Here is a 13,582-nt window from a genome sequence, read left to right as displayed (position 1 = left end):
CTATGACATTGGCTCAACATTGGATTTTGGTTACTTTACAACACAACCTCAAAACAACTAAATATCAACGTCAGCTGATATTGGTATTGGACGTCAAATTAACATTGGCATTAGACATTGATTTTTGGTCACCTGACGCCATGTGGCCCCTTCTGGTTCGAACCGCCCGCTCGGGTCCGCCGGCATGAGAGTAAGACGTTCTAAGGAGGCTAATGCTAATTTCACACCAAACGTGAATTGAGCGTCAAAATCGCGTCTACCGCGTCTAGTTTGAAGCGTGAACATTTTGAATCCATTCGTGCGTCCGCAGCTAATAGGACGCGCGTAGAAATCGAGCATTTGAAGCGAAATAGACGTGCGTTAAAGGTGCTCCAGGTGAAATATATTAAGCATTAACAGCCACACATATGGTTCAGCCAACGCACTTCCTGGATTATCTTCCCTGCATGTATATTTAAATAAAATATAAAGTTATGAAACTTCACTTTGCCCTCAGTCAAAATGATTTGGTAGGCAACAATAGATTAATTGGACCAAAGATCGCACATTAGATGTACACAAGACGAAGTATATGTCATGTTTAACCTCTACAGTCTACAGAGACATCCGAGCCAGCGGCAAACGCCTGAAGGACTGGCCGAGGAAAGGCTGCTCTCGCTGGGGTTAACGAGCGCCGAGCGCCCGGAGATCGCCTGGATCTCACAACTCCAAAAACGAGTGTTCTTTTTAAAGGCACTGTCTTTATAGGTAAACCACATATTTTAGCTTTAAACAACTACATTATCAACTGAAAAGCATTAAAACTACATTAAGTGGCAAAATATCAGTATTTTTTTAATTATATGCAGGGTTTATCACGTGACACGTGACAGCAGGCTCCTCATTGGTTAATACGGCGCGAATTGACGCCAAAGTTCAAATTTTTCAACTCGGGCGTAGACGCGAATTCGCTTCAAACGCTTGAATGCACAAAAAGCACCACTCGCGCGTATAGCGCAAGATGCTCAATTCGCTTCAAATTCGCGTTATTCGCGCGAACTGGACACATGAATGAGGCGGAATCGCATCCATTGCGCCGCAAGACCTCCAAACGCGCGTCAACGCGCCTTTCCATTGACTTAACATGGAAATCATTTGCCCCAGACACTCTATTCGCGTTTGGTGTGAACGTACCATAAAGGCTGCAACAGGGTTGCCAACTCTCACGCTTTCAGGCTCTGTGTCACACTCTCTGCACAACTCAATCTCACGCCAAATTGCCAAACCTGCTTGTGATATTAAACAAAGCTAAGCTTTTAATTTTGTTTATGTGTTTTAATGTGAAATTCAAACAATAAATAGCGTTTTGGCGCTAATGTGGTATAATGTTAAAGCCAGAGGCGTTGAAAAGCAGAGCTGCGGGATGCTCGTCTCTCTGCGGCGCGCGCGGTCACGTGGCTCATGAGCGCTCAACACTTCCAGCGCGGTGTCAATGCATTTGAATGGCTTCAGCGGATACACAACAGTTTCACTATACAGATGTTTGCAGCAGGTTTTGGTAAACCGTTTTGGTAAGACCGAGTGTTGTGGAGCCGAGCACGGCCGCTGGAGTGATTGTTATACAAACACACGGCTCGAGAGTACCGGGACTTTTATTATGACGGGATGGGACACAGTCGCCAGGCGTGCACACTTCCGCTTTTTCGGTCATGACTACAGTATAAGGTAAAGCAGCTCTGTTGTTAATATTAGATACATTTAAGTGTGTTTAAAATGATGTTATGACGTTACTCGTGCGTTCGCTCTGCGCTGATGTGACTTATTCACACTGCTAAGAGTAAAGCGCTTCTGCAGAATAAAACTGAGGGTAACGCAGATATGACTTGATTGACAGGCGACTCGCTCAAACGCTATGCTGAAACATCCCGGTCCTCAGTTAAAATAGCAATTTTCTCACAATTTACAAATAGTTGGAAACATTTGGGATATTGTACTCAACTGAACAAAATATATAACACCGGCCTAGTGGTTTTTGGATATTTTACTGCAAAAATACTACATAGTGCACCTTTAATACATTTTAAGATTTACATCAATATATTTAGAAATTAACTAAGCTGTTCATGAAAATATCATGCATTATTGATAAAACATAAATGTTTAGTTTGACCGTTTTACATCCATGCATTGTGTTTCCAAACTTTTAAATTATAGGCCTAACATATATTTAAGGATATTTGTTTATTTCTAGTCAAAGGTACTGTCACTCATGACAGCGCTGATTCGAGACGCGAATCGTTTAGAACGATTCAGTCCGATTTGATGAACTGGGTCCACCGGTTCACCAAAAAAGAACCGGTTCAAAAGATTCATTAGTTCGAAATGGAAAGCGGACATCATCTCAGGCTGTAAACAAAACATCGCAAACGCATTTGAAGACAACTTGTATCTCGAACTACTTTATTTTAAAGGTAAGATTAATAACCTCACATTTTCCTTTATTGTAATTAAGTTGTGAAATGACAAAATTACATTTGAAACCAGTCCAAGTCGAAGGTTTTATCATTAACTCCAAACACGAAGTGCTAGGACACAGCAGCGAATGCAAATCCATTCTATTAACAATAGTCATTAAAGATATATTTATCTTTACCCTAGGCCTAGTCGTTTTTGTACAGTCAAAGGGAAATGGGGTAACGGAACAATTTTGACGGACATTTATTCTCCACATCCGTTCGTAATTCTGATTGGAACATAAATAAGAATTCTACCTGGCAACAGCTGATGTCACATCGTATTTTTCTACCACTGATTCTGCTGCAGACGTCTGACAGAAATAAAGTCAGTCTGGTTAGTAATGTGTGAAGCTGGTAATGCTGTTTGTGGAGTTGTTTAATCCTCCTCTGATGAGATCTTGTGATTGTCAGTGTCTCAAGTTGTCCAGCACAGGGCAGCAGAGACTTTATAATGAACATATAAAGAACAGAGGTGGAAAGTCCAGGTTCACAAGATAAAAAGTCCTGCTCTGTAATTTGTTCCAAACCGCTGAATTTGCCATGTAGCAAGTGAAATCGGAGTGAAATCAGCTGACTGAGGTCATGAGTGGAATAAACATATGGCAGAAATTTTACTTTCTGACCCCTGGACTTTACACCTATGATCATTGCGCATAAAAGATAATCGCCGCTTTTGCAATTTCATAATCGTGTTTAGTCAAATCGTGATATGTGCGATTTCATGTAAATTGCGATTTACCATGCAGCCCTACTAGAGACCTGAAATCAGAGCTCAAATATACTGTGTCAAAGATCAAAACAGTCCTGCACAATCACTTTCTGATTAAAATGATAAAAATATGACCCCCAAACACAAACAGTTCCAGACGTGGCGATGACCCACACCTGTTGGGGGTCATAAAGCTTCATAAAAAGGTCACATTTTTGGACGTCCGGAAATATGTGTCATAAATCATGTCATAAAGTCATAACTCATAAGGTAATAAATCATTTTGACAGGTAGTCCGTCATTTAGACTATTTATGTGCCTAACTACTTAAATGTTATAGTTATTTGTGTGCTTTATTTTCATGCATTTTTATTTTTTCACACTATATCTTGAAAATGACAGAAATGCCTCCCGGTTTGACTGTGGTCCTGCTGGGTAAAACAGGAGCTGGGAAAAGTTCATCAGGAAACACAATCCTGGGACGACCAGCTTTCATCTCAAAGAAAAGCTCTAGATCTGTTACTCAGAACATAGCCGTGGCATCTGGTGCTTTTGGTGAACTACCAATTCATGTTTATGACACACCGGGGTTTTTTGACACAGAGCTGAGTGAAGAAGAGATTAAGAAGAAATATGAAGAGGTTCTGCAGAAATGTGAATCTGGTCCCTGTGTGTTTCTGCTGGTCATCAAAGCTGAAAGGTTCAGTGAAGAAGAGAGAAAAACTGTGGAGAAGATTGAGAAGCTGCTGGGGAAAAAACGCTTGAAGAAAACCTGGATTCTCTTCACCAGAGGAGACGAACTGGAGGAAGAAAACATGACTATAAAAGAGTTCATCGATGACACTGAACCACTGAAGAGACTCGTTCAGAAATATGAGCAGAGATACCACGTGTTCAACAACAAGAAGAAAGGACCCAGTGATCAAGTTACAATGCTGCTTACAAAAATACGTAAGACATACATCGGCATACAGGGTGAGTCTTTTATAACAATATTAAATATTCTGGACATATTTTCCAGAAATAATCAGTCTTGGCTTGTCCCTGCCAGAGGTGTAAAGTCCTGCCATATGTTTATTCCACTCATGAACTAAGTCTACTGATTTCACTCATTAATTCTACCTCCTGGCTGAAAAACTGAGCTACTTAGCAAATCCAGGTGTTTGGACCAAAATACAGAGCAGGACTTTTATCTTCTGAACCTGGACTTTCCACCTCTGTTCACATTTCAAAGTTTCTGCAGTCACGAATCACAACATTACCTGATTGTCAGTGTCTCCAGTTGTCCACCACAGGGCAGCAGAGAGTTTGAACAGAGGTGGAAAGTCCAGGTTCAGAAAATACAAAGTCCAAACACCTGTACTTGCTAAGCAGCACAGTATTTCAGTTAGGAGGTAGAATTAATTTGAATATTAGGACACCGACATCAAGAATCAACATATGAATCTCAACAATGGTGACATGTTTGATGCCGCAATGTATGCTGGGAGCCACTATTGTAAAAACTTTTGGCTCCCAGCATGCATTGCAGCATTGTTGAAATTCATATGTTGATTCTTAATGTCTGTCTTCAAATTTGTATAAATGAATGGGAACATAATCTAATAAAAAAATAACACTTTATTTTATTCTACTTCATGAAATATTAAACTTTATCATATTTTTTGCAACGATTTATGTGTATTGGTAAAAACTATTACAAGGACCTAAAACTGGCTTAAAAAGATGTGAGTCAAACTGCCCAACTAAAGCAAACACTGATCACCATAATAAGAGAGGGGCCATATGTACTCTGACTGGAGCTAATTTAACTCTAGGGATTTTTTTGTAATCACACCGGTGTGATCCGTTTTGGCTGGTCCCTGGGGCCTCATTTATAAAATATGATATGATCTTAGACTGTGCTTACGCTGAAATCCATGGCAAAGTTCACATTTATAAAGATGGTCTTTGACATGGAAAAGTGCTTACCGTCACGTCAGGGTCTGAGCAGACAAATGCACTTTTCCTTGTGGCAAAGTCATAGTACTGCAGGTATTTTGAAATCTATAAGCAGCAGCAATAATCATATAAATAATATGAATTCTATGAATGTGCAAACGTTTTCTATGGGGGTAGAATTGTTGCATTATTCCAAACAAATATATTGCGCAGATAAGCACACGTATCCGTTCCATGAGGAAGGGAGTGGCGCAGCAAGCCGACACTAAAACGGGCACTTCGGTGTTACTGGCTATGGGAAGCGAGCACACGGGAAGCTACCGGTTCCACACGTAGGCTATAGAATCTAGTGAACGTGTTAGGCCGGGGACACACTGCAAGCGTGCCGTGAGCGTCTCGGCTGCGTGGCGTGTCCATTTTTATTTCGGCTCCCATGTTAACCGGTTAGAGCTTGCATACTGCCTGCGTCAGCCGCGCGGCTCACGCGCGGTCTGAGCTGTGCGGAACCGCGTGCATGCTTCAAATAGAAGAGACGCCTATTTTTCACGCGACACGCGAGCGTGTTAGAAAGCGTTTCTAGGCAAAATAGCATAGGAAAAGATGTTTATATGCCATTTTGACACGAATACATATTAATACATGACATTTTCATGTTTGAAAGTCTGTAGGTTAACATAAATGCAGATATAGGCCTACTTGTAATAATAAAAAACAACATAATTATCGATTTTGAAATATTAAACCTGTCAATACAGAACGAAATATTCTGTAGCCTATTTTGCCGTCAATACCATATATATGTATGGTCAATAGGCTACTGCCGACTTTGTCTTTGCTGTATCAATAGGCAATCTATTTATATTTAACATGAAGTATAGGGCTTCCCAGCAGCAGCAGCAGCGCTGCGTCAGACACGCTTCTGGTGTGCAAAGACAGAGAAAACGCCAGGCAGCCGCCCGCGGCTGACACGCAGCAGAAACGCCACGCTTGCAGTGTGTCTCCGGCCTTAGGTGTCGTCCAGCCCGCAGCTCTACAAATATCTGACAGCGAGGCGCCACGAGCCAACGCCCAGGGAGAGGCCACACCCCTAGTGGAGTGGGCTCTAACCCCGAGCGGGCAAGGCACATCTTGGGATTCATATGCCAAGACGATGGCATCCACTATCCAGTGGGCCATCCTCTGAGTCAGCCTTTCCCTTCTGCTGTCCTCCATAACAGACGAAGAGCTGCTCTGAGGTCCTAAAGCTTTGCATTCTGTCCACGTAAGTCCGTAGGGCACGGGCGGGACAGAGAAAAGCCAGGGCTGGGTCTGCCTCCTCCGAAGGCAGTGCTTGCAGGTTCACCACCTGATCCCGGAAGGGAGTGGTGGGAACCTTGGGCACAAATCCGGGCCGGGGTATTAGGATTACATGAGAGTTACCAGGCACGAATTCCAGGCACGATTTGTCGACCAAAAATGCCTGCAGGTCCCTTACACTCTTGATGGAGGCCAATTTAGTCAGGAGTACTGTCTTCAGTGACAGAACTCAACTCAGCTGACTGCAAAGGCTCAAAGGGCACTCCTTGCAGTGCAGTAAGCACCAGAGTTAAGTCCCAAGAGGGTATAGAGGGAGAGAGGCAGATTTAGTCTCCTCGCCCCACTCAGGAAACTGACAATCAGATTGTGCTTTCCTAAGGACTCACCATCTACAATGTCATAACTTGCGGCGATAGCGGCAACATACACCTGGAGCGAGACAGCCTTCGCTTCAACCCGTCTTGTAGGAAGGAAAGCACTGAACCGGCCGTACACCTTCGGGGGTCTTCTCTGTGAGAAGATCATCAGTCAACGAACAGGTTCCACTTAAACGCATAGAGTTGTCTCGTAGAGTGAGCTCTAGCGGAAGTGATGATGTCCACCACAGCCTGTGGTAAGCCACCTAGAACCTCCGCATCCCGTCCAGGGACCAGACATGAAGTTTCCAGAGGTCCGGACACGGGTGCCAGAGGGTGCCCCGTCTCTGAGTCAGGAGGTCCTTCCTCAAAGGGATTTGGGGGCAAGGAGGTGCTGTCGCGAGGAGCACCAGTTCTGGGAACCAAGTCCTGTTGGGCCAATATGGATGCTACCAACAGGACCTGCTCCTCATCCTCCCTGACTTTGCAGTGTCTGTGCGAGAAGGCTCACTGGGGGAAACGCATACTTTCGTAGGCCCCGGGGCAAGCAGTGTGCCAGGGCGTGTGTGCCGAGAGTAAAACAACTGGCAATGGGCCGAGTCCGGGGCAGCAAACAGAAGCGGCTCCATATTAGCTGGACCACCTGGGGATTGAGTATCCACTCTCCCAGGAGAACCTGCTGACGTGAGAGCTCGTCGGCCGCATAAGACGAACTGCTAACAATTCTAGGCAATTGATATAGCATTGCAGTTGGGGCCCCTTTCACAGACCTGAAATTCCAAGCCCGTTGTACATGGCACCCCAGCCGTTGGATGAGGCATCCGTGGAGACAACAGCATGCCTGGACACTTGTTCTAGGGGGACTCCTGCCTGTAGAAATGAATGGTCCGACCACAGGCTGAAGGTTTGGCGGCAACGGGGCGTCACTTGGACCCGTGTGCCACACCCATATCAGGACTCAATCGTATAGCTAGCGTTGAATCGGTCTCATATGAAGCAATCCGAGCGGCGTTACCACGGCTGCAGATGCCAAATGCCCCAGGAGCCTCTGAAAATGTTTCAGTGGTACCGCTGTTCTGCGTTTGAATGAATTCAAGCAGTTCAACACTGCTTCCGCTGAGGGTGTGTGCGAGTGTGGGAAGGCCCCTTAAGTGCATCCCCACAGTCGGCACCCCCTGCTGGTGAACAGAGAGGCGTCTGAGGGTGACAAGGCATGTGAGCGTCCAGTGCGATGTAGGCTGCTGCTGGGGCAGGAGCGGAGGCGGCGGCAGGTAGAGGTGCAGGATGTGCTTGATGGCCTTCGTCTGCTTCTGGTTGGCCAAGAACTATTGGGTGAAGCTCACAACCGCAACGCCAAATAACCCGGCCGGCGAGATGGGGGAGTCCAGGAACCGGTACTTGTAGGTCTCTCTCATGTCGGCCAGGTTGAGCCAGAGATGCCGTTCCTGGACCACAAAGGTGGACATCGCCTGACGATGGAACGAGCGGCTCCGTCACCGTCCGGAGCTCCCGGAGGAGCTCTGGCTCAGGCCTACCCTCGTGCAGGTGGGGGCAGAAGCTTCTCTCGGAAGCACCACTGGCTGCGGAGCTTGTGAGGGATCTGGGGCCCGCGGAGGCTTGCTCGGCGGGTTTGCCCTGATCATAATCCTGAGATCAACCCAGGCATCTGTCCAAGTAGGTCTGTCCTGCTGTTGGGCAGGAATAGCACTAGATCGAGGTACGCGGAGGGGGACCCCACCTTCCCGAAGGTAGGCGAGTCTCGATCTAAGCTCAGAGATAGTCATGTTCCCGCAGTGAGAACATGAACTTTCCACAAACGCTGCCTCAGTGTGTTGAACGCCTAAACGTGTGAGGCAGTGATTGTGACCGTCAGCGGGTGAGAGGGAACGACTGGTCTGGTTAGTAATGTGTGAAGCTGGTAAAGCTGTTTGTGGCGTTGTTTAATCCTCCTCTGATGAGATCTTGTGATTGTCAGTTTCTCAAGTTGTCCAGCACAGGACAGCAGAGACTTCGAAATGTAAACAGAGACTTTCTTTCATATAGTCTGTCTGTCTGTTTGTCTGTCTTTCTGACAGACTTTATTGACTTCAAAACCATCAAACTTTATTTTAAAGTGAAAATATTCTGAAGATAATTTTTGGGTATTAATATTTACAAACAATTTCACATTTTATTTTATTAAATTATATCTTGCAGTAACAACCATTCAAGCTGCAGGTTTATTGTTCACATTCATATGCTCACAGATATAGAAGAATACATAGATAAAGTATATGTAATAATTAGTAAGAAACTATATTTAATTTTGCAAGTATTTATATATTCTTGTTATAAGTCACTCTGTGTTGTCTTACATATTATTATTTTCTCTATTATTATCATGACATTTTAGGCTACATATAAAAATTGGAGCCAAAAGCAAGTTTAAACTTGGTCTTACTGAAGATAAAAGGAGCTGAGGAAAGTTCATCAGGAAACGCACTACAGGCCCAAGAAGTTTTCAAATCAAAGAAAAGCTCAAAATCCATCACAAAAAAAAAAAAAAAAATTAGTTCAGAAATGTAATCAGAGATACCACATGATCAACAGAACATAATGGAGCACAATTTAAAATTATATTGTTAAAAATGATCCAGACATCTTCAGGGTTATAGGGTGTCTTCTTTAAAAAAAAAATGTTGAGCATGTTGATAAAATAACTATAAAACAACTATTTTGATTTCAAATTGTCAATACAAAACTACACTGATTAAAAAGATTACTGTAAGTGGAATATACATAGTTGTGTATGCCCTTTTTTCATGTAGGTTTGCAAGTTGTAATCAATAAAATCAGACTAATATATAGCCATAGAGTTGATGGATTAATACTTGTAAATTATTGCAAAAGCCTTTACCTGTATTTTAATGATTTCATTCTGTTCTTTGCTGAGTTGTTTCTAAACGACTGCTTACATCCATTTTTTTAAACATCTCCTTTATACAGCATCTGAAGGAGGGATGCTAGTTAGACGGAGTCCTGCCATCTTAAACAGTCTCTCATCCAGACGAATTCCTGCCATCCTAAACAGTCTCTCATCCAGACGGATTGCTCTTCTGGGTAAAACTGGTGTTGGGAAGAGTGCATCTGGAAACACAATCCTGGGAAAGAAAGTGTTCAGAACTGAATTTAATACAATTTCTTCAACCAGTGAATGTGCAGTTGCTCACTCCACTGTTTCAGGCAGATCTGTGTCTGTAGTTGATACTCCTGGATTATTCGACACAAAGATGGACCCTGAAGAGTTAATGACAGAGATAGCCAGAAGTGTTTATATATCCAGTCCTGGACCGCACGCTTTTCTCATTGTGTTTCCTGTGAACATGAGATACACTGAACATGAGCAGAAGATTCCTCAGATGATTGAGATGTTGTTTGGTCAGGAGGTGTTAAAATACTCCATCATTCTCTTCACTCATGGAGATCAGCTAGAAGGACAGACAGTAGAGGAGCTCATTCAGGAGAACTGTAGATTAAGAGATCTAGTTGATCAGTGTGGAGGCAGATTTCACGTCTTCAACAATAAAGCTCAGAATAACAGAGAGCAGGTGAATGATCTACTGCAGAAGATTGACTCAATGATAGAGCAGAATGGAGGAGGACACTACAGTAATCAGATGTTTGAAGATGCTCAGAGATTCAGACGAGAGGAAGAAGAGCAGAAACTGAGAGAGGAAGAGGAGAGAAAACAACGAGTGGAGAGACGAAGACGAGAGAGGATTGAGAGAGTGAGAAGAGAGGCAGAGGAGAGAATCAGAGCAGAGATGGAATCTGAACTAGAAAGACTTAAAGCAGAGAGAAGACGAGAGGAGAAACAAATAAAAGAGGAGTTTAAGAGAAAGCAAAGGTTTCAAAAAGAATTTGATCAATTTTATGTGCAGTATGGGCAGAGGTCTATCTCTTCAGCCATTTTAAAGAGTACAGTGGATAGTATTGGTATAGACAAATGTGTCTTTGGAGCATATGGTGCAGGTTTAGGATTAATTATTGGTGGTCCTGCTGGTGCATATGCTGGTGGAATAGCTGGAGCTGCTGTTGGAGCAGTACTGGATTTTTTCTCTTAATGTGGGACACTGTTCCAACAAAGATTGTCCACACATTACCCCTAGTCCATGCTTAAATCAGACAAAGAAACCAGAGTAATTATTCCAATCTTGTTTAATGAATGCTTCTAACATCAAAAAGCATACATTATAGCAAGCCTGTAATTCTACTATGTGCACTAAACATTTGATCTCCAGCATCTAATAGACTCAAACATCAATAATCAGCATATGAATCTCAATAATGGAGACGTGCTTAATGCCACAAAGCATTCTGGGAGCCATACACTAGTTTTGTATGATGCACCCAGAATGCATTGCGGCATGAAGTATTTATTCCAACCAAAATGCCCAACGTTGGAGCTTGACATGTAGACGTCAAACCAATTTTCATTTTTAACCAAAATCCAATGTCTGACTGATGCTGATGTTCCAGTCTATATTCTGGGCCTGCTGGGACACATCTGAGTTTGAGTATGAAACAAAAAAGAACAAAGATTACACTTTTCTTCTAGTTCACCGGCCACTTGAATGTATTTCGGGAAAAAGTTATGAATTTACGTGATGTAAATCCGACAGATACTCTGGATGGCAATGCAACTACCATGATCATTATAAAGGCGTTTAAGTGACAAAACACATTTACCCACGGCCAACACAACCAAATCCGGGAATAATGATTCAAGGTTTCTCTGAAGAATAAAGTTACCTTTTCAGTTGTGGTTTTGTACCCACACAGAAGACCGCTTGCACTACAGACTTCTTGAATTCTTTCGACAAAGCCGCGATCAACAATCATCTCTTGAGATTTAGTTTATGCTGATTTGTAAGGAACCAATTCGTAACTTCAGTCAGCTAAGCATTCACTCAGTATTGTTATATTATTTTTGACCGAAGTGGCTTTTAGAGGCTTTTACATCTGAACTCTTCATATATTGCCAAGTTGGCCCTAAATTTGATATCAAATTTACACGTGCCAGATAAAACTGAAATGTTTATGGACAATCTTTTATTTGAACGACTCAAGAAGGAGCAAACCAGACACCTCTGGAAAGCAGAGAAGAAAGAGAAAAGAAGGATGAAGGCAGCATGTGAGGAGTTATAGCAGAGGAGGATTGATCTGGAGGGGCCAGCAGATGATGATAAGAGTCATCAGACAAATGGAAAATTTGAACAAGAAATTTAATGAATGATGTTACAAGTAGGGATGGTCAACAGTGGTCGATTACTCGAACGTGACAGCGACGATCGAGCATGAAAACGATGATCGCCCTAACTTTAAAAAATATATTTGTCTATTTTTTCTGATTATGGTTATTGCTGCATTTTGGGCAGTAACTGAGGTCTGATTGAGATGAGTTATTATATTGTGAGAACAGTCATAGCCTCTTAAGGCCGCGCCTCAGGACATTTCCAAGTATAAAAAGTTTTGTGCATTGTTCTTCGGGTGAAGACTTAAACATTGTTTTGTTATGTTTGCCTTTTTGGATTATTTATCTTTGTATTAATCTTTGTATTATTCTTTGTATTATTCCGAATCTTCTTTTTTGAGTAAAACGAAACCATTCTGTGGTGATTCGAGAACTTTTAAATCAAGTCTCAGAGTGATTTTTCCTACAGATATCTTTATTTTGTTGTAATAATATTAATGTTATTAACCTGCCCAGTGCACTGGAACTCGAGATTAAGCTGGTTTAAGGACACCGCCGAGGACCCTAAAGCAACACCTGCTCCTGACATCTTTATCCTGCAGGAGAGAACGACGATGATTGTTAGAGGTTATGGGGATGTTGAGGATGTTTTAGGATGTTACAGTGGTATAAAACATGCAACATGATGGATAGATGCACTTTTATGGACTTATGGACTTAAAACAGATTAGCCATTCAGCAGACATAAAAGATGTTGATAAAATATATAAAGTAAAGATAATAATGTATTAATAATTATTGGGCAACATTTAATCAATAATTACTCAAAGCAAAATACAAAATGAAGTAAAAGTAAAAACTAATAAATGGATCTCCTTTTGACTTACATGTAGGGATGGTATCGTTAAGGTTTTAATGGTATTCTTATAATATATTTCTATTTAAAATCTATGGCAACCCATCAGCATGTTTGACCAAATTACTATTATAAAAATCTTTTTGTAAATGCACCAGCACGAAGGCATTTTTATATATACAATAACTAAAGTTTATATGTAGTTTTGATATATACTAAAGAAAATATACTAGGCTAACTAAGGTCTAACAATAGTATTCAGGTAAATAATAGCCTAAAAGAAACCCAATACATTAACCAAATGTAAATCACACAGCATCGTCTTTACTGTATAAACTGAAGGAGTGGGCCAAGACCTTAGGACTTCAACCAAATATTTGTAAGCTCCATCCGTCGGCCCAAGAACAGAATCTAACGGCTTGAAGGAATTCTGTGTGTAAGACTTTTCAGCATTTCTGTGAAATTCAATTAATTTATTGATATCTAATTTTAACTCTGACTCCATGAATTATTTGATTTGACTCCAATTGTATGTGACATTGTTAAATTTGTTACATTTGTAAATTAACAGCTGATCATAAGACTAGTTGTGATTTCATTTACACTGACTAAGCATTGTGATTTTGGCACAAATTAGCCAGTTCTGTCATTACAGACATCTACAGAAGCTCTTATTGAGAACCAACAGAGGTTAAG

The 13,582-nt window shown here is 42.0% G+C and overlaps 1 protein-coding gene across 1 annotated transcript; it reads left to right on the top strand.

Annotated features, from left to right (window-relative positions):
- Positions 1 to 1,641: 1,641 nt before the first annotated feature.
- LOC137091009 (GTPase IMAP family member 4-like) lies at positions 1,642 to 13,449 on the top strand. Its single transcript, XM_067455078.1, has 3 exons — positions 1,642 to 2,450; positions 3,607 to 4,179; positions 9,783 to 13,449. The coding sequence occupies exons 2-3, from the start codon at positions 3,609 to 3,611 to the stop codon at positions 10,898 to 10,900; spliced, it is 1,689 nt and encodes a 562-aa protein (XP_067311179.1). The 5' UTR covers positions 1,642 to 2,450; positions 3,607 to 3,608; the 3' UTR covers positions 10,901 to 13,449.
- Positions 13,450 to 13,582: the final 133 nt, after the last annotated feature.

This window comes from Pseudorasbora parva, chromosome 2 (assembly GCF_024679245.1).
Source record: "Pseudorasbora parva isolate DD20220531a chromosome 2, ASM2467924v1, whole genome shotgun sequence".
Taxonomy (NCBI): domain Eukaryota; kingdom Metazoa; phylum Chordata; class Actinopteri; order Cypriniformes; family Gobionidae; genus Pseudorasbora; species Pseudorasbora parva.
This window is presented reverse-complemented; position numbering and strand designations above follow the sequence as displayed.